This window comes from Arctopsyche grandis, chromosome 12 (assembly GCF_051622035.1).
Source record: "Arctopsyche grandis isolate Sample6627 chromosome 12, ASM5162203v2, whole genome shotgun sequence".
NCBI classification, from domain to species: Eukaryota; Metazoa; Arthropoda; class Insecta; order Trichoptera; family Hydropsychidae; genus Arctopsyche; species Arctopsyche grandis.
In genome coordinates this window covers 16050126-16077909 of record NC_135366.1, presented here as the reverse complement: position 1 = coordinate 16077909, position 27784 = coordinate 16050126, and the positions used below count along the sequence as shown (strand labels likewise).

The window sequence follows — 27784 nt, the reverse complement described above, 5'->3', positions numbered from 1 at the left end:
TCCAAAATGATTGTGATAATAATGAAAACGATAGTGAAGGTGATATTATTTGCTTGTCGTGATTGGTTTCGGTCAGTCCGGATGACAAATTTTGAAACTCTATCTGGTGAGGACTTATGGAATTCATAACTTGAAAATCATAATCGAGAAAGAATATTACGAAATACAAAACCTTGTAAACATAGAATGAATTCAAGACGATAAACGATATATAATAATAATAATTATTATTTTTAGTTGTTTGTGTATATATATGTTTTGTTTTTGTTATGTCTAATTTATTATTTTGTTTCTTGTCTTTTCTGTTATATTTTTGACCATTGTGGCGCATTAGGAATTCCTGTAATGCTACAACGGTCCAAACTTTAAATAAATAAATATCAGAGATACAAACAGTGATAATTGGTCGATTTTAAGTCATCATATTTTCAACCAAAAAATTTTTATTTTTCGGTTGAAAATATGTTTTTTAGGAGTGTCTTCAAAAGAGATCGGTTTCTACAAATATTTCGGATATTACAACTCAAAAATAATAATGTAGAACACAATGGCTTTTTGAATCATTTAGATGCTGAATGCAGACAATTAATTATACCGTGCAGAGACATAGTGGTCGATGAGTTCGTCGTGAACTTCAAAGGCAAGATTTGTTTGAAAACTGTAAAAAAATAGTGATCAAAAACACCGTGTATCTGTTAAATCTAATATTTTCGTCTTTGCCCGCCTTCTGGGATGATCCAACTTTTTTTTTCGATTTATCCTACAAGTAGGTAACGAATAGAAAATATGATTTTAACTAACAGTTTAAAAACTAACCAATAGACACTTTATGAGGGTGGGTACGCATTAAAATACAATGAGTAAACAGACAATAGCTTTGCATCCTTGGACCCAAACTGCCTAACGAACTATAGGGTAGGTATGAAAACATTTCTATAGGCATATTTTAAAAGTTTCTAGTAATAAAACTCATTTATTATACAAAACTGCTGTCATAAATAATACAAGAAATGTAGAACTTATCATTTAGTTCGATTTAGTAATTATGATGGTTTGAAATAATTGAGTTTAGTGACTATATTCGAAAAATGCTATTCCAAATCAACATCATGTTATTATGGTCACAATTGGAGACGAACAGATAGTCCCAAAATAACTGAGCATAATATTTAGTTTTTATCTAAAAAAAAAATTGCGTATTTTTTGCTAAAATGACTTCACCAATTTGATCTTCGACATAATTTAATAATATGAACAACTAAAATTAAAAAAAAAAATCATATAATTTTTTCCATCCTAGAGTAGACTAGTGGTGAAGAGAAATTCCAATAAGAGTGCAAAGTGTTAAGGATATAGGATGTATTATAATATGTAGTTACATATCAAATAGACATTACAATGTCATACGTAAACGATATGCGGAATTAGTTCCATAAAACTCGATAGGTTCAACGTTCCAAATTAGGAATTAGTACATATTTGGAAGGTGGTTCTTTAACTAGGAAGAATCTTTGTGACTTTCGATCGTCCTTGTCTCGTTGGATTTATTACACAGCCAATTTCATTCCAGGTCGATGTACTTATACAAAGTGCGATTGTTGTTTGGTCGAAGCGGTGTCTCTTTATTGATTCCATTTGGACGCCATAATGTTTGACAGAGCTAGGAGTTGATCCGACAAACGAACGGTCTCGGTTGATTTGCTCGTTGCTCTCGGTCGTGAAATTTCTCGCGCTCCGTTCTAGAAAATCTGGTTTCGGAAAAACGCTGGTGGGAAACGGTCGCGTTTTTCCTTTGTGTCGATTTTCCTCGCGCTCGACTTTCATTTCTGCGTTCAATTTTGCGCGCAAGTGCGCTTCGCTTCCTGGTCATCTGCGCGCTTTTGCCGATTCATTCGATTTGACTTTCTCTCTCGACGAAAGATCTCAATCTGGCGTCAGCCGTGAGACTGTCGAGCTACGCAGATAAAGAGAAACAATGGGATTTCAAATGGTAGTTCGTTTGATGGACGACGTTCGCCCGGATTGGTTTTGTTGCGAAGGCAACTGGCGACGTGGACGATTTAATGAGGATTGATGGATTGGGGTCATCAAAAGTTTGCATTTGAAAGCAGGACTATTCAATTTGCAATTCAATGCGCGCCTGTCATTTTTCCATTTCAAAAATTGATCCTTTTGTCTCCGTAAATGCTCCCCATCTAACATTGTGAGATGCATATACATATATAGAACATGCCTACAGTAAATACAAACATGTTATCAACGCTGTATAATCACAGCTTTGTATATATACGTACATATATATTATGCATTAGAAAATTAGTAGGTACTAGGTACACACTGTATATTATATGGAATGAACCACATTGTTTGAACTATTTGATTCTGTTGTATGTAAATACACGTATAATTAATTCGTTTACTGTTTTCAATTATAAATATTGGTCAACTGAGTCTGCTTTCAACTAAGTGGTCGCGGGTTCATTCCCTGACCCTGTGACCTTGGATATGTGACTCCAGTGTGATAGATTACCATCAGGGTTTGCCAATTATTTAAGTTAGGTTAAGTTAGCCAGCAGCATAGCTCGGTCGTCAAGCTTCTACCTATAACCGAGAGGCGCCGGGTTCGATCCCATGAGCTGACCTCGATTGAAAATAATTTTTCTGAGTATATCTGCAGTGCTGCTGGTCAGACCTGGATATTTGTGACTCCGGGTCGATCGTTTCCTATCAGACTTTGCCAATTTCTCTGATTTCTTTGTTGAAACGGTTCCTGATTAAATTGGCTAAAAACCTACCTACTATGTAACCACTATTTGAATATGATTAATGTAAAATAAAATTTATGTATAATTTATAGATGTCTCCTTAATTACGAGTTTTCATTGGCTTGTGCAATAAAAATGCCGCATTGTTTGTAATTGGCCAGGAAGGCGCATTGGGGTTTACCTGTAAGGCCTTCCTGGTAAAAAAAAGTTAGGGGTGGTTTAATTCATTTAAGATTAGGTTGTTAGGGTCGGTATTTATTTTTGTTACTGGCAACCCCTTTGGCGTTTGATTTGCTGGGCGAACACCGAATCTGTCATAGTTTAGGTTTTTTTTTGTTTAACAACTTTTCCCTGTAGATTGATAATTTTATATTGCAAACTATTCAAATTTTAGTGGAAATTGTCCAGATCTGAGTGCCAATTTTCTAATCTTAGTGCAAATTGTCAAAAATTAATTCAAACTGTTCGATTATAAGTTCCATGTACCAAGTGTATACTATTTAAACCTAAGTGCAATTATATATTCCCCGTACAAATTGTTTTTACCAAAGTGTATATGGTCTAAACTTAAATTAATTATGTCCCTAAATATTGTATCAAAATGATTGGTCCGTCTTTGTAAAAGTAAACTATATTATAAATGCGACGTGTCTTATTTATAAACTAAATAAGACACGTCGCACATGAGATACTATTTGTAGAATAAGCCGAGTTCACATTACATAAAAGAGACATGCTGTCAACTTTGATCACATCTAAACAATCCGTCTGAATATTAAAAAGCGTAGTCAAAACGTTATCAATGGAATATGAGCGCCTACCAAAGACAGAAAAATGTATCTTCGCAAATAACGCATTGATTTTTACCCTGTATGAGAACAAAGAGCCTATCAATGTGTAACGTACATAATAGTAGCGATAAGTATTAAATCATATTACAATCTAGGTATATTTCGAAGGACTACATCAAAAGAATTCAATAATAGAACTGGAAAGTTTTGATAAATCCAAACGTGCATCCATAAGTACCCACTTTGGATAACACGCAAGCCCACGTATGTATATGTACCCCACATCTGTAGGACTGCACAACATGCGTTTTGAATGGTATCAAGATGGTACACAATGAATAAATGATTAACGAAGCCGTCGTATGATACGAATCGAGTCGAACCTACGCTCGATACATTTTACGACTTGATATTTGCGTTTCGACATTTTGTACTTGTACCCAATGCACTGTTCTATGTGTGTACCTATTATTATTTATCCTTTTACGTCTGTTGTGTGGCCCTCCTTATATAGTCCGATGACAAGTAAGTGTTTTTAACGCGATTTGCTTTGTCAGATTATGCGGGAAAAGAAACCTTGCCTTCGCGAACTTCCGCTAAATTGCGACCTTAGGTCGTTAACTACGTGTGTATGAAGCTTTCCTAAAATCTCAAGGTGTGTTTATATTAGTGTGTGTGTGTGTGTGTATATTTTCACTTCCTACGCGAGTCGTATGCGTATTTTATTATTAATCCAAGGATTTTTATATGCGTCGCTCGTCTATGCGAATTTTTCCCTACTGCGCTTATACTACATATGTTGAGATTTTCGTTCTTGGCAAGTGTCAATATTTTCGCGAACAAACACGTATTACTTGTATATTGTATGTACGTGTGGCTGTTGATTTTTCAGATTAGCCGATAGAAAGCGAACGTTGTTATCGTAGGCTCGCTAGATTCGTATGAATATTCAATACGTTATGTAAATGAATACGAATTTTTAACGAAAATGAAATTGTACTCGGGTGTTCATCGATTCGCTCGATTGAATTGTGCGAAAATCTGCCGGAACGGAACAGCTCCCGTGTTGAATTACTCATTATGCGCTTAGGTATGTTTCCATGCGAGATTGGGTCGTTACAGTGCCTTCGTGAAACTTTATAGGATACGCGTATCGTTATGCAAAAGTCGCCATTATTCGTCCTGGGCGCAACCGTAAAATGTGGACGTTTAAAAGGGAATTTGCCGAGATCATCTCGCCGAAGAATGATTTTCGGAACGTTGTGATATTAAAATGTAATAACGAATTCGCATAAAAAATATGGCATAATGGAATCATATTGTTTATTAAGGATCATTGCACTCGACGAAAATGGTCCTTCGAGTCGGATCTTTTTAGTTTTATGATTCAAATCTCAATTTTCTTTGATTTTTAAACTCTCTGTAAGCGATTACTTTGATGTTTAACGAATTTTAACGATGCAATATTGCATCATTAGGGTTGATGACTACCCTCTGGCCTTTCTAACATATCATTTTATAAATCCAACCAGTTTCTTACGTGATTTTACATACTCTTACCATTTGAACGGCATTAAGTTGAACTGAGTCACAGCTTAGTGCACTGGTAAAGCTATTGCATACCAGTAGATAACTCCCGGCCAAATACGCTGCTTGTGGTTATTAAAAATGAAGTCTTGTGGTTATTAAAAATTAAGTCTTGTGGTTATTATAAACACAAATCGACCGTCTTCCGTTAGAATTTTCTAATTTGTCTAGTTTAACTGTTGTGACGGATCCGATAAGTCGGTATCCTCCCACTCAGTTTTTCGCAAATTCGAGTTATAAGCATTTGTTGAATCTTATAAAAATGCTACCAACATACATATTGTATTTCTCGGAAATTTGCTGTGTATCAAAAATTTGTTGACTGTCCATAGCTGTCTTTATTTGTATCCTATATACTGTTATGTTTGAAAAATTGTTGGTAATTATGTACAAAAATTAATCTAACCATATGTATGTGTTGTCTTGGGATGATACCTGCCATGACCAGAGATCGGTGGATGAGTTGCCGCCATAAAATAACAATAGACCTCTCTATTGTCGGAGAAAACAGGAAAGCAAAAAAATGGTTGACAATAGAAATTGACAATGGTGAACCATTTTTTTAGCCGTCGAGCAACCTGACCGCCGTTCCTTTATTCATGACACATACATATGTATGATGTACATATGTAAAACTAATAAAAATAAATCGGTTTTTTTTTCAAAAAGAGTTTTCAGTGATTTGGGAATCTTGTTTTGCGTAAATTTCCATTTTGGGTAGCACATTAGAAATATGTGCTCAAAAGCGTGTTAGTAAGAGTGCTTTGGTACGAATCCTTTATGATTCGCTAGTATGAAGCATTCTTGTATGTATACATACATATATGTACTTCTATTATATGGAGGCCTCGTGATAGAGTTCACTATTAGAGCTTTGAGAGTGCATAGGAGGCTTCTCAGATATACTGGGAGCATAGTCATGACGTAGAGTATATTTGAGAAAACATTAGACAGTTTAACTTCTATAGTGTAAAACTCACAGTTGATTTGTTTTATGTAATATCCCTTTTGTTCTCGAAGTCTCCGCCGTGTGCATTTTCCAACCGCTTTTCCAATGCCATGGCGATTGACCTACATTTCGCTCGAATATAGGACACGAGCTTTCCTAGGGACAAAGTACAGCCCCTACGTTCCCAATACCTCATTTCTCATTTTTTGCGTTCCATTTATTTAAAGAACCCAATGTTAGTAGTGAAATTGGGTTCTTTAAATTGTTGTTAAATATTAATGTTGTTATTATCGAACAATTCGTCGCACGATAACGTGTCACGTTGCGTCGTCAGTGACCCAATTGAATACGAATTTATGCGTTTTTCGTAATCGACACATTTATTTAGATCGTTGCATCGAATAGTATACAAATGCGAACCTTGGCGTTGCTCTATTTCACATCAATTAAATTAACCATTGCGCAAAAATTTTATAAACGCGAACATTTTCAGCGTGTAGACCGCGCGCTTCCTTTCAAAAACGTACAAGTAAATTGTATGTTTTTTTCGTTTGCGATTTTTAATTGTGTTCTTTTTATCATACTCTCTCAAGGCACACAATTTATTATTATTCTCATGTTTCGACACACTCTTTGCACCGCTGGCCTTATGGAACCGTTTCGCAGCGAGAGCTCACCGTCGGTCGTCGAAAATGACGCAATTCGATTGCGACTTTGAGTGGTTGCGACTTTCACTGATTACACTGACAATGAAAAGTCGAACTAATGCCTAGTTCAGTTCCAGGTTCCGTTTGGAGCAAATATTTTATGTACTTACTACGGGAAATGGTGAGGTTTGGTTTCTACGAAAGTCCCAATTCAAATATAAGGTCAACGTTTCATGTAAACTCCCCCTTGTCTGTGAAATTAGAATTGCGTAGTATAAAAATTAAAATTTTTGTAACGACGGCTGTAAGTATTACCGAAATTATTCCTAAATAAAACAACTTTCCTACATATCTCATGAAACCGATCTTATAATATGATTAATTTCATGCCAGCTCAGCAAGTTTAATTTAGAAATATTTGCATAATGCATTGTAAAACAGAAAGTGAACTAAACAGATATTTTATTTCTCAAAAGGAAAATGTCTTCAAAACAGATTTTATTGTTCCCAAAAAGCATTGAAAATAGTATCGACACAAATATAACTAATGTTTTAGTACAGTCAATAGTCAAAAATTGAACTTCGAAAGCTTTTTGATTGTGACAAAAACATTGTCTATATAAATGAGGTCAACAAAACTCAATATTTGTGTTGTAACATGCTGAAGGTTGTTGTTAATATACTATAGTTCGTTCATGAACATACTAATTTGAATTTAGTTTATATGTCAAATAAACTTCCATCAGCTATCACATGAAACTTTTAGCTGTCAAAATGTTTGAAATAGTAAATCCTATGGAAACCGCATTACAATGTTGTCATAATTTCCGATTCTTTTGATTTTTAAAATATTGCAACAAAAGCTATGGAATATAGAAGTCAAAGAATGTATTGTGAATACTTATGACTAATAGTTGTGCATGAACAAACTAGTTCGTTAGTTAATTTGTTATTTTTCGTACAGAATATCTTGCCTAATTGGTTCGTATATGAAACAACTAGTATGTTCACTAACGAACTAAATTTAATCTTGGACTGTTGTAAATGAGACATTTAAAAATTAGTTTGGGTTTAAAATACCAAATAAAACACAACCTTCTTGTCTTTCATATGAATCTGCTTATCGATCGTAAAAGCAATATAGGCTTATTTGTGGAGTTGAGCTAAGATTTGAACAGAACAACGTCGCAAAAGGTTCGTTACTTTGTTATAGAGGTTTTATTGTTTGATCGGATAAGGACGACAATATCCTAAAACTCTTTTTGAAATGACGAATGAATAATCACGGAATACGTAGCGGTGACGATTATAATATTTGGCAACCTGAAATTCTAACTACGCATTTATAGAAAGGACAGTCTTATGCGCTAGTGTCCGTACAAACTCGGATAACAGTAACCAATTTCGTGAGCTTTGACTAACGGGTCTCGTTTACACCTTTCGTTTTTAGTTTTTGCACACACTGCATCTTTTTATTTCACGACCATTTTGAACAATGACATATGTCAGTGTCGTTCTCCTTAATTAGTGTGTCATCGTCCACAGTGAAGTACATATGTACATACATACTACATTCAGCCAAGCGGGGTTATTGTGTTCCACTGGCGCTAGTTCTCTGCTAGTTTCTTGAACCCAACCTCTTCGCTCCTGTCGCGTCGTTGAACCTTCAAAAACACGAGCAAGGCCGGTCGGTCCGTTGAACTCGTGTCTCTCTTCTCGGCACATCTCTCGTTTTAACACTATCGAAAATAGTGAGATCGAATTAATTAAAGTTTTCCCATTGGAACCACCCACCGTTCCCCCGTGCGTCGTGCGTCGTATCGAATTAACCCCCCACCTCCCACACTCCAGCGTCTGCTGTTTTCTGGCAAGAAAATAATTCTATTAGACTTACGGAATCTGATGGAAGTGTATTTTCGCACGACGTAACGGTACGGTGTGAATCTATAATGCTTTTCAATCAAATATGTCGACGAATCTGTAAATTTTGCAAATCAACACCTTCAATCTTCTCATTCAAATTTAATGTTTATAAATAGGATTGTTTTTTCATCTTAGTTTTTATTTACATATCATTTCGATTTTTTTTTTGGAACGCTTATAATCCTCGAAAATAAAATTTATGTTTAGTATCGTCTGAAATAATAATCCATTTGGTTTAGTCGTGTAATAGATACTACCCTCTAATGAGCTCTTGATAACCTTCTTCCACATTTTGCAATAAGAATAGCATCACTTGAGATAATTTGTTGTGGAATTCTTCACCTGGTTGGTTCATTGATCTATCTCAAGGGCTTCGGAACTTTTTTGACAGTAGAATATATATATTATCTCTTTGTTTGAATTAAGACTTTTTTACTGTACGTAATCGGCAAAATTATTCAAATTCGTATTAGTTTGTTGAATTAATTTGTATACAGCCATAAATGTGAAAATGTTGCATTTTGAGTCTTCATTATGCCAAAACTTTCATATTTACCCATTTGAAGGTAAGGGCGAAATCACACAGGGAATAACGGGATGTTGTAACGGTTCTACATTTCTTCAAATATGAGATACACTGTTATCGATCACTGTCAAGCAAGGATAAATACAAGTATAAAATTGTACCGAAAACACTCCAGGAGGTGATTTTGAGACGGTGTATGCTGGGCGTAACATGAATATGTGCAAGGCATACCACATGTTTAAAAGTATCTAAAAAAACGTGTGCCACGTTCCTTCCAGTGTGATTTCGCCCCAAATCGCCCCAGTTCTGATATTCTTGATACATTTTGAACCCCATCCACAAAGTCCTCATCTTTAATAGATCAACAAGTGGGACAGTAGACTCAGTAGTCTTAATTGTATGCTTTGAAAGCCAAGAATGCCAAGTACTTAACCTGGAACATAATGTAATATTATTAATTATGTGCTTATAGATTCTATCAAGAAATTGGTTCTCATCTTACGCCTCCTCAGTCTTTTTGTTTCGTCTTGAATATTTCGTAAACGTCATTTAGTGCAGCCAAATATTCAACACGTCAAATTCGCCTACACATGTTTTCTAAAATTTCATAGGTTCCCAAATTGCGATTGTGATGTTGAAAAACAACAACCTCGATATATGTACGAATATATAAATTACGAAGTAACCCGTTAGTGCAGTTTGTATGTACTTTCAGATCAGTTTTTTTTTCAGGTAGCATTGTAATGTCGTAGCGATCCGATATGAATCTTCGACTAGTATTGGTCGGAGATATAATATTTAATTTTAAATATATATGTTCATATGTAGATAGACAAAGGCCTTTGTGGTTTGCTGTCGAGAATTTCTGAATTTTGATTTCAGCACTTATCGATGTCCTAAGATTAGAGTCACATTTCTCGTTTGCATCCCACGCTAATGAACCACGTCATTTATAGACCCACTGACACACTTTTCGCATTGACTCAATTCAATTCTAGATCTATTGGTTCTTGAGCTGCGCAAACGTATTTATCAGGAGATTTGACACCATATCTACGCTTTTCAATTACTAATTTCAAATTAGAATGCGTAGGTATGACCCCTTTTTGAATGGAATTAATATCATCTTATGACTATTTTCCACTGAAGTGTGTAGGTACACTCTGAAAGTATATTTTCATATAGAGTGCAGAGTTAAATATTGAAAAGTTTTATCTTAATCGTAGTAATACCAATTGTATTCACCTATTTTAGTGTTATTTGTACGTAAAACACGTTTTAACGAAACAAAAAAACTTTTTTTGTAAAAGAAAACTCCCGTTACTTTGCTGAGCTCACCGTCTTACCAAAGTCGCACGCTCAAAAGTGACTATGGGATTAATCGATACAATTCCTTTTCATCGTAAATACACACATTGTACATCTATTCTCAAACAAATCAATTGACGTTGGCGGAAATCGCACAACCGGAAGTGATTGTTCGCTCACTGAATATTTCAGAAATATTTCGAAAACGGTTGATTTCACTCATTAATTTTCCATTACGAATATAAAAGACGGTCAATTTTTCAATGCGAAAAAAAACAGCAGTCAAAATTATGCATAAGCGGAAATGGAACTACATATGTACGTGGAACTACATAATTTCGACGTCATTGGTTTTTTTGCACGGTTTAATATTGTCACCGAATGATAGCACGTATGCAATCATATCATAATGCGAATTTCTATCGTCAACGTTACATATGTAACCGTTTATATATGTATGTTTGTATGTGACCGCCAGGTACACTATTGTAGGACACGTGAACGATGGCTTTGGCAATCACGATCGTTGCCAAAAAAGAGTGTTTCGTGTTGGCGAAATCGATTGAAGCCAGAGATTGATGTATAAAATTCGTTGAATCTCAAAAATTGTTTGCCAAGTGCTTAGCTATAACAATGATTCAAAGTCGCAATATGTATACCATACTTTTTAAGCATTCGTTTATATTTATTCTTATTGATTTTATGTGCAAATAATCAGCTCGATAGCTTCAGTAAAGTTTTGTAATAAATTATTTAATTTTATTATAATACTCGGCTTCGCTCATAATTAATAACATTCATTTGTTTTTTATTAAATTTATTTGAATTGAATCTATTTGAATATTTAACGACAACCAATCAGAAACGAATTAATTACACACAACGAACGGTCTTTGTTTTTTTTTTACGTATAAGATACTAGTGGTTTTACCCGGCTTCGCTCGGTATTTGTAATATAAACCGCTTAAACATGGCTAATGTAATAGTAAACATTCATTTGTTTTCTTATTCAATTTATTTGAATCGAAAAAAATATATATTCAACGATGTCGATATCGTCGTCATAGAAGCTTTGATTTGTTTTCGATGCTCCCACCCAAACCTTACATAGTTACGAAGTCTCTTTCGAAATTATATATTAGGTTGTAAAAGTTTTTTCCACTGAGAATCGTGAACATTATGAATGTTCCAAGATAGATACTAAGCCCGCTTTAATATCTATTGCCATTTGGAACTGCAGTGAATGGCTAGCACTTTTATATCCTTCCATCCATCCACCTCTTAGACTGCCCTTTACTTTGCTCTGAACACTAATTCTGTCCATTGACAGTAATTTTTCCATCATTATTTTTACTTTATCTATGTACATATGTAGTAACAATAGAAGAAGTTTTTTAATCATGCGAAAATTCGAACTCGAGATTTTGACTGATTCGAACTCAGAATCGATCACTGATCACGTTTTCATGATCTAGAAAAAATGTGTATTTTGGGGATTTTTTGAACACCGTTTGCCCTTTCGAACTGAAACTGAAATTATTATCGATACGACGTAATTTTTTTTCAAATTTTTTAGTTGCCTGGAAATGGTATTTCCCCTTATAGGTGTCCTCTTTTTATTATTTAAGTTTTTGGATTCAATTATCTCCCAAACCTTTAACTGAAAATTTTTTATATGTAATAGAAATAATAATCTTTATAACCTTATATTTTTTAAATATTTTTCTCTAGAGAATCGACGCTTTTTATGTTTTTCAAAAACCTTTTGGTTTATTGAACTGAAATTTCATATCTAGAATTTTAAGCTTGATACCAAGTAATGTATAAAATTTGGTAAGCATTCGTCAATCAGAAGTGGCAGTTTACTGTTGTTCGATTTTTTTAGTTGTGATACTGAATTCATACAACACTGTACTCAATTTTGATTACAATATGTAGTACTCTTCACTTTTCACTGCTGACCCAATTGTTTCATATCTTCTAATATGTATATTCTTGTTTTTGCAACGTAAATGAATGTGCCATTTTATGTAATGCATCATGCTACATAACTGTACACAATTCCCAGATTGTGTGAGTGAAATTTTCACATTAAAGCCATGTGAATACGAAAAAAATTATGTGAGTCACTAACAACAACGGTTGTATGTATGCGTTTGTATGATAATCAAGAACACGTGGAATGATTACTGACTAAGATATTATTGGAAATGACATATGTATGGAAAAATTTGTTTTATTTTTAATCTTATCTATACTAGTTGTTCTACCCGACTTTGCTCAATATTCATAACATTCATTTGTTTGAATTTAATTTATTTCAATATTTAATGACAGCCAATCAGAAACAAATTACACACACACACACAACGAATGGTCTTTGTTTTATATGTATTTTATATGGTTTTTTTGTTGTTGCAGAATGGAGATTTGTGCATATCGATCCTACATCCGCCCGTAGATGATCCACAAAGCGGTGAATTACCGTGTGAACGTTGGAATCCTACACAGAACGTTCGCACCATACTACTCTCCGTTATATCACTCCTCAATGAACCAAATACTTTCAGTCCGGCCAATGTAGATGCTTCAGTAATGTATCGTCGCTGGCGCGATACAAAAGGAAAAGATAAAGAATATGAAAATATAATTAGGTAAGTATGATGGAAGAAATCACACAAATTAATGTTCTTTTTAATATCCTATTATAATTCAAAATGTCACGTTTCAGAAAACAAGCACAATTAGCTAAAGTGGAAGCTGAAAAAGAAGGAATAGTTGTACCGTTAACATTAGAAGATTATTGTATTAAAACTAAAGTTAAACCACAACCTCAAGAGCCGCAGGTATATCTACGATACATACATCCCCTTATTATTATTATACAACTGATTAATTTAATTTACATTAGAATTTTTATATAATTCCTTACAAAACTGGTATATATTTGCACACTCTTCTTGTGCACAAACAATGCTTTTCAATTGCGATTGTGCTTTGACCACTTTACCATAACGTTAATTAGTCTTGAAAGTCCAATTAATGGTGAGCATAGTCCGTAAACATTCACCTCTACAGATTTATTAAATATCTCAAGTCGATGAGTAATCATTTATGTGAATTTCTTACAAAGCTAGTTTAATTTTGCACAGCCTACATATTATAAAGACCAAACTTGGTTGCTATTAGGCCTAGACAATTTGCTTTTTTTCTTGATTATTAAAAAATACTGTACTTAGGCGTTTTCATCTGCATATGTGTGTACTTACTAGCTATATTGTATGATAAGCATTTGTAAATATATGCAGAGATAACCCTTATGTCGTGATATCAATTATTTACATGAAATATAAACACCATATGTATATAGTGAATGCAATGTGATGCAATTCACACGATACGATTGGTTTGACAAATTTAGATCAATCTTAATGTTTTTTTCGTTTTTTTGTGTTTCAGCTCGATATGACAGACTTTTATGATGATGACTACGATTTAGATTCGGATGAGGACGATCAATCGGGCGGCGAGTCCGATTATCAAGACGGAGACGACAGTGGTAACGGCGAATCGTGAATGTGTTATGTGATTTTGTGTTATGTGACTTATACAAAACACGTCTGCACTGATAGTATGAATAGTTCTTCATCCAATAAAAGCATCAGAGACATCTCTCATCACGGCACAACAGTATCGAAAAGAAATAAAATCAAGATGCACCAGTGATTTTTAAAATTTGTTCTTATTCGTCTCATGTCATATGTTTAAGTTTGTAAATTCGTCGATGGTTTCATACCTGTAAAAACTATTATTATTATCGTCAAATTTAGCCGAATTTGTCTTAAGGTTGTTATGTAAAACTGTAACTTTTCTCCTATTGTGTATGAATCGAAGCGTTCGTTCTTTTCCGTAATTTTAATTAACTTTTTTTCTAAATTCTACTTATAATAAGCGAACATTGAATTTTGATTGACGGTCATCCCATTTTTAAATTGCTCACCAAAGCTTTTCACTGTTAATTATCATTGCAAATATAATTGAGGATACTTTCTTCTACATCATTTTCATTTTCAAAATCATTTCGATGTGAAAATAAACGACTATCATTGCAGATTTTATGTTATATGTTCATTTTGTAAACAATAGCCTGTAAAATGGATCAAGAGCTTTCAAATATATATTTTTAATGCTCTCCGAGTTATAAATTAACCTCGATAGTGACTCTCTTACAGGCTATATATTATTTGATTTACAAAATTTTCTCGTATTGAAAATGAGTGATAGCTTCTTTAAATTGTTAATCTAATATGTATCGTATTAATTCAAATTCTATGATGCTAAAGTTGTTAAAAGTAAATTTATTTTGTATTTCAACACGTCTACGTCAAACGGGCAATTCAGTAGTTTAAATATGTAAAAAAAACCAATAAAATTTCACACAATACGCATTATATATATACATATATATATAAGATAATTTTAAATGTATTGTAGAAGTTGTGGTGTAGTGAGTGCATATTTTCATTCCTTTTCTGTAAAAAGGACTTATTTCTTTGTTTTATTTGGTTGCAAATTAATGCGGTAGAGATACTCGTGAAACAAATGTGGTAAAGAAACTGTTAATTATTGTGATTATGGTGAATTTCAGTGCTCAGATTTACATTGTGTGCGATATGGACGCTTTTTCATTGAATATTGATATAAAAACACACACACACACACATCTATATATATTTGTAAGTAATATGTTTAACTGTCTTGTGAAGAAAATATTGCATAAGAAGGGATGATAATATGTCGTATAAATTTATGCACGCGTACAGTGGGTGCCAGATTGTGTGATCGTCGATTTATTAGAATAGCTGCTTCATAGATCCAAATTTCGGAAATTCTTGGATATAAATGTTCTTTTATAATATGTATATCTTTTCGGATGAAATATAAATATATATATATATATATGTATATGAAAAGTGATCACAATTGCCGGCATCCTACTGCATACATAAATATACAGTAGAACTACGCTGTTTGTCTATTGTTTATATGTTTGGAAACAGACCGAGATGTCATACTGACATGTTATTTTTAGTTCGTATGTAACTATCCCACCACTGTTTTAGATGATTCGACTTAGGAAGTGTAAAGTGAAATGCTCGATTTAGCGAGGAGTAAGTACTATTTAAATTATTTGAAATAGTGGCAGGGTCACGACCGTATTGTGGAGTTTGAAATACCTCTTCTGGGGTTGTTCTGTAATGTCGGCAATTTATCTTTAACTGTACGACGTTGGAGTAGTCGATATGCATGTGTTGTTTCTTCAATGTTTGCATATCTACCGCGATACTGTAAGTTAATGTTTTAGGCAATATGCATAATGTGTGATCATGAAATATCTTTTCGATTCCACCACTGTGTCAAATCGTAATTTTGACCAACTTTGATTTTTTAATTTGAGGTTTTTTTTTTTTATTATATGTAAGGAAGGGCCTGAAAATTTTCTCAAAATTAAAATATTGGTTTGACATTTATTATTTTTGAATGTGAACGGCATGGTACATATGAATCGAGTAATGATTGCATTGTATATTATGAATTTATTGAAATTTAGTTTAACTTATCATTTTTTTAATAAAAAAAAACATCACCCAAAATACTTTGTTATCTAACTGAATATTTTTATATATATATATATATATATATATATATATATATATATATATATATATATATATATATATATATATATATATATTATCTTTATATTTAATTTAAGTAGTGAAATTTTTTTGTGGGACCTTCTTTATTCATGAGCTTTTGTTTGCAAATTTTTCGATCTGTGATTTTTTTGATTAAAAAAAAGCGAAGTTTTACTGTATACACATGACAATTCAGGAATATGCTTACGTTTGTTGAAAGTAAAATTATTTTTTTATGTAAATCGAACCCATTATTCAATAGAATAATTGGTCTTATGTAATTAAGTGTTACACTGTGCATTTGAATTTATGTGCACGGATCAGTGCAGTGCTAAGATTTAAGGCCAATGTTTTTTAAAGAACTATCACAGGTTTTCAACGAAATAATGGGCACAAAAAAGTATTAAAAGCAATATCAAGTAGCAGCAATAAAATTCATTGTGTTTATTACATACTACTTTGATGTTACTTTTACAACTTCCCTTCTTTGAATTTTACATTAAAATAATTTTTAAATTTAGCATTTGATCTGTATCATTCTGAAATGTTACATAAAACTTACAATTTTTTTTACATTTAAAATATGTATTTCATTTTTTACGTATTTGTAGTGATATATATTTTAAATTTAAAAAAATGTATAAAAAAACTAGCCTTCCCTGTGTACTTGCTGAAACGTCTTTTATATAAAGAAAATTACAATTTTTTTGGTTTTATTGAAATATTACAAATAAAATGAATCTTGTGACACTATTAATATTTGTTTTATTTTTCATAACAAATGTGTTAAGTTGAAAATTCCTAGGCATTTTTGACTACCTATGATTGTATGTACATACATATGAGCCGTTATATTTGAAGGTGGCAGAAGTCCAATTTCCAATTCCAAAAACACTATTTCTGTTTGACTTAATTCAGAAACTGTTATCACTTCCTTTAATTCGATATGTCCAGAATCTCGGAAAAGCAGAATAAATTTATCACAGGCCACCAGTATTTTCAAATATTTTAAAACGCAAAACATTATATTAATAATGTTTTGCGAAATATTTCTCTAAATTAAAAAAAAGTGGATGTATGCCACTTTAAAATACTCATATGTATCTCAAAAATATTTGCTCAAAATTTAGAGCAATTCCTTCTGCATTAACAACTACTTCTGTAAAATTATTAGGAATAAGTTTTCATTGCAAGCTGTACCTACATATGTAAATTTATGAAAATTCCGATGAATTAAACACATCTAAATATAAAATAACAAAGTTTGTAAACAATAAATGATCTCTGCCAGATATGATATATATATATATATATATATATGATAAGGAAAGTAGTCGGTAAGTGCATAAACGTACATATAAATATAACACGTTTGCATGGATTATATTTAATATTTTGCGAAATATTTAATGTTGCAACTATAGCTCATCAGAACAAGCTTAAATGTCTGAAAATTGATGATCGTAACCATTGCTCACTTTCTTTGAACAAAGAAAACAATAGTCATACTTGTGTAAAATTCAAAATTTTAAAATGTATATTTAAATTTTATGGGTAAAATAATTTGTAGAATAAAAAGTACGGTAGTTAAATATAAGTATACATCGTGTGTCAGTCGTCATGACAAAATGGAATTTTCCAAAATCCTTTCAAAGCTCCAAGTGTGCCAAATAACATCCCCATGACTTGAAGATTTCAGTCATTGAACTCTCTCACTTTGAACAAAATACCAAATCGCCGTGGCCATTACCTGAAATGCAATTCACTAATTCGAAATATGTACAATTATACTTTAATTGCTGTATAGCTCTGTTGCATTATAAACTTTTTCGTACAAAAATAACAGATTTAGTTCATTATTTAAACTACAATCATAATTTTAAATGTTGAATGAGACTAGTGATTTACCTACAAAGATGTTAATATCTACATATACATATACTGAAAGCAGTGGCGTGCGCTGAAATTCTCTCTCTTTTTGTCGTACAGCCTTACTTAATGTGCATGAACGGGATACAAGAGGAACAACCTGTTCCTCTTGTATCCTGCTCGTGCACATTAAGTAAGGCTGTACGACAAAAAGAGAGAGAATTTCAGCGCACGCCACTGACTGAAAGTGATTCTAAATAAACCAACTTTATCTTTCTTTGTTTCTACGCCAACAAAATGATATGAAGTTTATTATATTTTGAATATTTCTAAGAAATGCATATTATTATTTTACATCGGCTATGACTTATTTATCACTATCTGATTTTGATAAGAGAGGGCAATGTTTCGTTTGTCGCGTGATTACTCAATTTTCAATAAATATGCTCGCACTAAATAATATAAATATTAGCAATATATTATATAAAACATAATAAAAAGCTTGCAATGAGAGTGAATCACGTAAGTGTAAGGCATATTTTCGTGAGTCAAATAAATGTTCATTATTCAATTAAGAAATTGTACATTGGGAACGATAGTAGAAATTGTACATTTTTGTATATATGATGAAATTGTACATTTCGTCATAATATCTACCATAAATAGTAGAAATTGTACATTATGTACTTTACTAAAAATATATCGTAGCAGCGGTATTTTCAATCGCAATGTGTTTCACTCAATCGAAAGACAGAATTAAGGCGAAAACACACCGAAAGGAACGTCTTAGTGGCTCCAAGTCAAGGAAGGGCGTTCTCAGTTCATTGTTAAAGGTCTGTTCATACCTATCCAGCACGACCCGTGTCCTGCAGGTGTCATGCAAGTGCGGATAGTATTCTTTGGTACATTATATGGACATATTCATACTTCATTCGCGCATGCGCATTTACGCATTCATGCGCGTCTATATAGAATGTACCAAATAATACTATCCGCACTTGCATGACACCTGCAGGATACGGGTCGTGCTGGATAGGTATGAACAGACCTTAATTCGTACGATCTTATTATTTCAACAAGTTTCTATTACATTTCTTCAAATATGGAATTCACCGTTATCGATCATTGTCAAGTATATGTCAATAAAAGAATAAAACATCACCTAAAACACTCTTGGGGGCGATTTATAGGACTGCATGCCACACGTATGGCTAGGTGTGCTTGTGTTTTTTTTCATACTCAAAAGTATCAAAAAAAAAAAAAAAAACACGTGCCTCTTGATGTGTTTTTGTTCTTATGAATTTTAAACAGAATTATGAATTAAATAAATGTTCATTATTCAAAAATCAGACGTAAAAATCGAAGGCGAAGTAAGAAGACTAGTAAAAAAAGAAATTTTACGATATTTAAAAAAATGCACGTGCGTATGTGTGTAATGTTATAGCGATGTTAAGGTCTGGCCGCACTATGCGACAGTGCGTTGCTGTGACGACATGCGGCTAAATATTGTTTGTATGAAATTATATGAGATGGAACGCGCTACGAGAGGCGCGATACTGCCCGCCAGAGTTGTGTTTTGTACCAACTTAGACGTGTCGCGTAGCGTCACAGCAGTGCACTGTCGCCTAGTTCGTTCGAACGTTTATAACCCCTGATTAGATGTTATTCATGTTTTGAAACTGTGAGCGAGCAAAATAATTAAGATAGATGTGTTTATATATTTATTTGGGAATACTTGGGAGAAGTGGCATAATGGTTTGATATTACAAAATACAAAAAACAAATGAGATAAAAGCGATAATTGAAATGAAATATAAAAAAAAAAAAATAAAAATTGAAAATGAAGAAAAAAAGCAATTAAAAAGAAATATAGAAAAAAAAAACAAAACAGAAGAGCTAAAAAGATCTATTTATTTTTAAAAATTCATTGGCTACGTTACACGTCACACCACCGATATCTACACCCGATATTTGCAAATTTTTCCATAACCAATTCCTAAATAGCAACCATAGGTTGCAATATGGGAACTGGACAGTGGCGGCTCGTCCATTGGGAGGACTGCAACCCTGCGGCAGTCCTACCAAAACAGTACAAATGCATGCTATTTTTGTCGTCCACATGGGTTGCGGGGCTGCAGGCCTCCCAATATAGTACATATTCAAGCTATTTTTGTTTTCATTCGATAAACGGTTTGGTTAACGAGCTACTACAGCCTGAATAATCTCTGCAGCCCCCCCACTATGAAATCTCACGAGCCGCTACTGGAACTGGATATGGAAAATTCGAAAATATCGGGTGTAGATATCGGCAGTGTGGACGTAGCCATTGAGTATATATTTAAAGAGATTTAGGTCACCAGAAGTAGCTTATTCTTTTGGTTGATTGTTCTAAATTTTAATTATTCTATTCTAAAAAAAAGGGTTCTCTAAATAATATTTTTATAATAAATATCTAATTAAAGTTTGAGAGAGTGAACTTTCAAATGAGTGTCCTATCGGTTTGGTGATTACTAGTCAAATGTTAACCGGTCACAGGACAACCGATCGCTCTAGATCGGTCACACTAAAACTGGTCACACCCGAAAATTGGTCGAATTTTTGGGTGTGACCAGTTTTTTCGTGACTAATTTTCGGGTGTGACCGGTTTTCTCGTGACCAGTTTTAGTGTGACGGGTGACCGATCTAGAGCGACCGGTTGTCCTGTGCCTGTTTCACATGTGACTAGTAGTCCGTTTACCGTCCCATCAGCCAAATTGTGACGGGATTTATTATTATATTTTTTACATATGCGGGATAAATAGGTCGAAGCGAGGGAGGCGGCATCAGAAGCGACTCTCTCTTCGAACGCATAGATTCAAAGGGGAATTTCAGTCGGAGTATTTTTCGTGGGAACGAACAATTCGTCGCCGCCGAAAAGTTTCCGTCGAGACATTTTCGCGAAAGGAAAAGAAAAGTTGCGAAAGATTTTCGCGTTAATTATATAATTGCATGCGCGAGCGGGCGAAAACGGCATCGGCGCTGCCCACGTCGAGCGTGGCATTCGGGTTGCGGCGGAGACGAGACGCGGCCGACGATCGGCGCCAGCGAAGACCCCGCACCGCCCCCCGGCCCTCCGCCCACCCGCAGACGCCCGTCGCCCGCAGCCCGCGCCCCGCCGCTCTCGCCCCCCCTAGTGGCCCGAGTGGCCCGTGTGGCCCCGCTCCGACGGCAGTTTGAACGCGACCGCCTCAGCTTCCGCCGGAAGCCGCGCTGACAGGCCAACATGGCGGCGTGACGTCACGGCGCGCGTGATAGCGCTCACCCCGACGACACCGCGACACCCGGAGCGATGGGCGCGCGACCGCCGGACAGACCACGCCGCTGAGTCCGCCTCTCGTCGCCGCGCCGCACCCCCGCCGCCCCCCGACGCCGCCGCCCCCCCCCGCGCCCGCCGCCCCTTCGCAGCCGCCGCCCCTCGACGGCCCGCTGACGGCCACGGCTACGGCTACAGCCACGGCCACGGCATGAACGGCAACGGCAAGGCGCCCGGCGGGGCTGCCGCGCCGCCCTCGGCCGCCGCCAACTCCGGCCCCGGCCCCAACCCCAACGCTAACCCCAACTCCAACCCTAACGCGCCGCCCCCGCTCGCGCACTACTTTCGCCAGCAACAGCCGCCCCCGCCCCAGCAGCAGTCGCAGCAGCCGCAACAGCAGCAGCAACAGCAGCAACAGCAGCAACAGCAGCAACAGCAGCAGCAGCAGCAGCAGCAGCCGCGCCAGGACTTCCACGTGGCGTTCCCCGGCGCGCCGCCCCCCCTGCGCCCGCCGCCCCCGCCCCACCAACATCCTCACTCGCATTCGCACGCCCACTCGCACGCGCACTCGCAGCAACACGACCACCACGCGCTCAAACACTACTCGCCCCAACAGCAGCTGTTCGTCGGCTCCTTCGTCGGGCCCCAACACGCCGCTGCGCAACACGCGCAGCACGCTCAGCATCAGCAGCACCCCCATCATGCCGCCGCGCACCCCCACCCCCACCACCCCGCGCACCCGCACCACCAGCAGCACCCTCCACACCAGCAGCACGCCCCACCCCGCCAGCACCGTGCCCCCCCCGTCTACTCCGCTGCCTCCCCTCCCGCGCCCCCCGTCTACATGCCCATCCCTCATCTGCAGCACAACCCGCTCTACAGCTTCGCCGCGCTGGCCCAGCAGTTCCCGCAGCAGCAGCAGCAGCCGCCCCGCCAGTCCTACTTCGGCGGCGTGCAGGCCGGCGTCTCGCCCACCGTTCTCGGCCAGCAGCCCTACCAGTACTACCTGAACCAGAACCAGCAGCAGCCCCAGTACTACCTGCCGTCGGCCGCCAACGGCGCTGCCCCGAACTCGCTAGGCGTTGGCGGGTCTCTCGCCGTGGGTGTGGGTGTCGGAGGCCCCCTGGCCGTGGTGCCGCCCATCGTGCCGGCAGGACCCGTCGCGCCTCCGCTGGCGCCCGCCACGCCCGCGCAACACCCCCCTCCCGCTGCCCCTCCGGAGCGCACGCGCCGCCCCATGGCCATCGACATCCGCGACCCGACCACCGGCCGCGACATCCTAGAAGACATCTACAAAAGCGACACTGCCCCGCAGGAGCCCGGCAACTCTGCCATCCGAGACGAGTTCTACCGGAGGGTTCATCAGGCCGTCAAGGACTCGCTGGGTGAGACGCCCGGACAGCCGCCGCGGACTCCCGTCGTGTCTGCGATCTCCGACAGTCCCGAGATCGTGCCCAAGATCGGGGGGCCGCCCAAGCCGCAGCGGCCTCCGGAGCCGGTCGTCCCCGTCGCGACCACTCCGCCCGAGTCCACTCCGGCCACGTCGACGCCTTCTCTGTCGCCGTGCAGCAGTCCGGCTCCCACTCCGGTCCGGCAGAGCATAGACACCCCGTCGCCGATCTCCTCGACGCCTCCGCGTGTCGCTTCTCCCGTCGCTCCTGCGCCCGTCGCCGAGTCGAAAGAGGAGCCGGAGGCCGCGGAAGAGGACTCGAATTCCGACTTCGAACTGCCCGTCGAGAAGATCTTGGACAATGGCTTGGACGAGAAGCCGTCGGATCTGCCGCCGGTCGAAAGCGAAGCGCCCGCAGTGTGCCGGTCGCCGTCGCCCCCTCGGGTGCCTAAAGTCGCAGAAGCGAAATCGAACTATGTAGAGGTTGTTGAGTCGATTGAAGTATCTCGGGTGCTAGAAGTGAACGACTGTGTCGAGAGAGTGCCCGAATTAGATGACGAAAAAACAATTATTATCGACGACAACGACGTCGTCATCGTCACCGCCGCCGCCGCCGCCACCACCACTCCCGTACTACGACCGAGTGAAATAGTTACTGTAGATAATGAAATAGACGATGTAATAGTTGCTAACGAATTACCCGAAGAGACTTTCAACGAGGTGGCGAAACCGCCTGTGTCGAAGCCGCCGGTGTCGAAGCCCCTGGTGTCGAACGATTTCAAATGGCAGGACCTCGCCGTAATCCCCAAGGCGGTGCTCGTCGACGATAAAGATAATTTTAACTATGTGTCCATTCCCCAGAAACTGCCCGATAGTCCTATAAAGGAAATAGACGTTAACGATAATGTATCTAAAATAGAAAAATGTGAAGAGATTTGTGAGAAGGTCGTCGCCGAAGAGGCGCCCGCGAAAACTGAGGCGTCGAATGGCGAAGTGGTCGCCGACGATAATGTTTCGAATAACAATGTTCCCAATAATGTAGACAAAATCGAAGATGAACTGATCAAGACTCGCGACGCGAACGAATCGGCTAAATTGACCGGCGTCAACGACGATGCGCTCGTCAAAGACGACGCGAACGAAATCAACGACAACGACAAGAAAGCGGTCCCCCGTTACCCTTACAAAGATGGTCAGTGGGCTCCCTTCAACACTGCGGGGAAAAAGTGTTATGACGCAGAGTTCCTGTTGGCGCTGAGGCAGGATCCCATGTCGATGAAGAAACCCACAAATATTGAAAAACTCGATCTGATAATTTCCGATGGGCCGCCCAAACAGAAGTTCGCCTCGGTCACTCCGGGCAACATGAGGAGCGAGAACTCAAATTTGTTCTCAAATATCCGACAGGATCTGCTGTTTCCAGATTTCGCTCGAAATAATAATAATGCCCGTAATATCTTGCCTAGTCGCAAATCTCAACAGGGTAAATCTGGATCCAAAAGTGGTAGCAATATGTCAGCAGCGCCCAGTAAACCGACAGTCATCAATATTAGCCTCGCCCTGAGAGAGGACGTGAAACTCAACGAGGCGACAAACGCTTGGAAGCCCAAAAGACTGAAGTCCGCAGCTGAAGAAGCGAACGAGACTAAGGAAACGCAAGAGTTGTACAAAAAGTTCAGAAGCATATTGAACAAGTTGACTCCGGAGAAATTCGACAGACTCATCAAACAGATTTTAGAGCTAGACATAGATACCGAAGAGAGGTTAAAGGGCGTAATAGATTTAGTGTTTGAAAAAGCGATCAGCGAACCCAGCTTTTCTCTCACTTATGCATCTCTATGTCACAATTTAAAACAACTCAAAGTACCCAACGCTACCGAGACTGAAAACGTCAATTTCCGTTATTTGATCATCACAAAATGCCAATTGGAGTTCGAAAAGGCTTCCGCAGACGAGACGGCGAATCTTTTAAAAGAGAAAGAAATCAACGAGTGCAACGATCCAGATAAGAAAAAGGAGATGAAGAAGGTGTTCGAAGGGGAGGAACGAAGAATGCGAAGGAGGTCAGTAGGCAACGTAAGGTTCATCGGTGAACTGTACAAACAAGGAATGATTATGCCCAAAATCATGGTATTGTGTATAGAAATTCTAATAAAGAAGTTAGAAGAAGAAACGCTAGAATGTTTGTGCAAACTTCTGACAACTATTGGAAAAAAATTGGAATCTGAACCGGGTTTTAACCTTCAGCCTTACTTCAACAACATGTTACAAATAATCAATTCAAAGGACAAACGAGTCAGCAGCAGAATCAGATTCATGTTGCAAGACGTCATCGATTTGAGGTCTCACAAATGGGTGCCTCGTACGCAGTCTGCCAATCCCAAAACGATGGATCAAATACAATTAGAGGTTGAGATGGAACAGTTGAACAAGTCGTCGTACGGCGGATTTCCTCAGTCGCAGAAGGACGATAGGCCAAACAATATGAACAAGCGGGGAGGTTCCAAGAGCGCCACAGATGAAGGCTGGTCGCCGGCTCCATCCCGTAACGCGAGGATCAAGCAGCAGTATACCGTAGACTCGGGCAAACTTAAGGGGCTCAAACCTAACGCTCGGGTGTCTGAAATATCTCTGCAGCCAGCCACTTCGGCTCTTTGGAGCAAGGGCTCAAATATTAACACTGTGAAGAAATTGGAAACTGTGACTGCTCACAAGTCGAGCAGCGGAATTCCCAACAGCAACCGTAAAAATTCAACAGAGACATCCAACATGTTCATCGCGTTGGATCCAGATGCCGCCGTCATCGGATCCGCCGCGGAGATGGCTGGCAAAGGAAATCCTTACCGCAGTAAAGGTGCTTCGATTGAAAGGTCGACATTCAACATGGTGCCGTCTTCGGAGATTGCTAAAAAGGTTCATAGGATAATGGCAGATTTGTTAAATGACGATTTCGATAATTTAGTGGAAATTGTGAAAAGACAGTTCAATAAAGAGGATATACCGTTTGCTACCCAAGAATTTATTTTTTGGGGCTTCGGCTCCAACAAATATAGGCATATGCAAGCGATAGGTAAAATGTCAGGAAAGTTCGTTGAGGAAAAAACTATTACAGTGGACGAGTTTGTGGATATAATTGCACAATGTGTTGTTAAAATGTTCGAAGTGTTTCAAAAAGATAGTGATATTTGGGGCTGTATATCGAAGTTCATTTGGTCCCATAGTACAATTCATAATTTACAGTTGTGGAGCATTCATAAGGCTTTCTTCAAGCTGATCGATTCAGGAATGGGCTACAATCTACTGCTCTCTCTTTTTTCGGAGAAAGTGAGGGAGGGCAACGACAACTACATAAAGGAGCTGTGGGAGGGTGCACCCAACATGGAACTCATCGATTGGATGCCCAGAACCAACGTTCCAGAGTTTTTGGTCAAAGTTCCTCTGTCGTTCTTGGCCTACAAAGTAGACAAACCGATCTCTCCCGAAGCCGCGTGCAGTTACATGCTTCAGCTCATGCGCCAGAACGAAAATCGGGACGCGGTCAAAGAGTGGATCAGGAAAAACATTGGGGACTCCGTAAAGGAAGCGTGGTTCATACGAGCTTTGACCGAGGCAGTCTACACTTACACCCTGCAGCCTCAAGAGGGGGCCCTGCCCAGACTAGACGAAGCTGCCTTCAACCGTCTCAAAGTATACTATCCCATGTTGATTGCATACGTATGTAATAACGAGGAACTGGAGCTGCAGTGTCTCTTCGCCATACAGAGACTCATACACAAACTGGAGCATCCTCCCGGCTTGACGTCGCAGATCTTCGAACATCTGTGGGAGAGTGGCGAGGTCGTGTCGACGGACGGCTTCTTGGCGTGGGAGGCGAACAACGACATTCACGAGCAGGAGGGCAAAGCCGTGATGGTCGTCAGTCTCACTTCCTTCTTCACAACGATGAAAACGGACGCCGAAGAGTCGGACGGAGCCACTCCTTCGGTCGTGGACGACGAGTACTGACAGGAGTGGCAGTGTAAAACAAATTTAGACATTTTCCGATATATAATTTATGATGGGCAACTGCGTGATTATGTTAGTAATCATAATAATTTAAAGAGTTAATATATAAAAAACGCAATGTTTAATCGACTCTTTTAATGGTCTCCTTGCCGATTGCCGAAACGAGTCCTGAAGTGTATTGCTGATATATGAAAGCAACAATCAAGACAGAGCTATTAGATACTATTATCTCACACTCGCCTGCTTTTTTACGGCTGAGATAGTAAAATTATATCTACATTATTTATTTGGTTACATGAAATATTATTTAAATTTTTTTATATTAACAACCAATTAAAATAAAACCAGTTTATTATAAATTTTCGATTTTTTTTTCATTTCTTTTTTTTTTAATTATGTTCGATATTAATATTTTGGTCAGTGCCAATTTTTTTTGTGTAACATTCTAGTTAAAGTAACAAATTAGACTGCAATTATTTAATCGAATTTGGGATAAATGGATAGAAGTTATTTATTAATAACAAGATTTTTATGCACACATGACAAGTATAACATGAGGGGGGGGGGGTGATTAAACATTGTGTTCTTTGGTCGAAAAGAAAAGTCATTCGGATTGATTATTTATATATAAATATATATTTGATTATTGCGGGGCGTAGACCATTATTTACTGAACTTGCTATGAGAATCTTCGAGTAGAAGGTGAAAGCTGTTGGAAAGATCGCAGGACTGTCTGTGAGGATTATAGTTATGTAAGATGACAAAAAAAAGTTAAAAAATATGTTATATTATCACCGTATTTATATTTGTATATACAAACTTGCTTATTTTCTAGGTATTATAAAAAAATAATGACATTCAAAATGAAAAATAATTGACAAATTATATCAAAATCATAAAAAAAAAGTAAAAGCTTATACATTTTGTCTACATTTATCACACTATTGTATGTAATAATATAAATATTGTAAGAAAGATATGTAAAATATTTTAAGAAATATAATTTCTTAAATTTAATATTTGATATTGGTTT

General features: G+C 37.8%; 2 protein-coding genes across 2 annotated transcripts in view; both read left to right on the top strand.

The window, feature by feature from the left end:
* The window catches only part of LOC143920608 (ubiquitin-conjugating enzyme E2 R2), a 40932-nt gene extending 24949 nt beyond the window's left edge, over nucleotides 1-15983 (top strand). Inside the window, exons 4-6 of the mRNA XM_077443550.1 lie at nucleotides 12918-13150; nucleotides 13228-13342; nucleotides 13956-15983. Of these exons, the coding sequence (XP_077299676.1) occupies nucleotides 12918-13150; nucleotides 13228-13342; nucleotides 13956-14072 (465 nt within the window). The 3' untranslated portion in view covers nucleotides 14073-15983. The remainder of the gene's footprint in view (nucleotides 1-12917; nucleotides 13151-13227; nucleotides 13343-13955) is intronic.
* A 5584-nt stretch (nucleotides 15984-21567) lies between these two features.
* On the top strand, nucleotides 21568-27093 carry LOC143920445 (eukaryotic translation initiation factor 4 gamma 3-like). The gene has a single exon (XM_077443334.1). It carries the CDS (start codon nucleotides 21568-21570, stop codon nucleotides 26749-26751), a length of 5184 nt encoding a protein of 1727 aa, XP_077299460.1. The 3' UTR covers nucleotides 26752-27093.
* Nucleotides 27094-27784: the final 691 nt, after the last annotated feature.

What these genes read in the sequence shown, in the direction of transcription:
- LOC143920445 (XM_077443334.1), top strand. Translation starts at nt 21,568, where the DNA reads ATGAACGGCAACGGCAAGGCGCCCGGCGGGGCTGCCGCGCCGCCCTCG.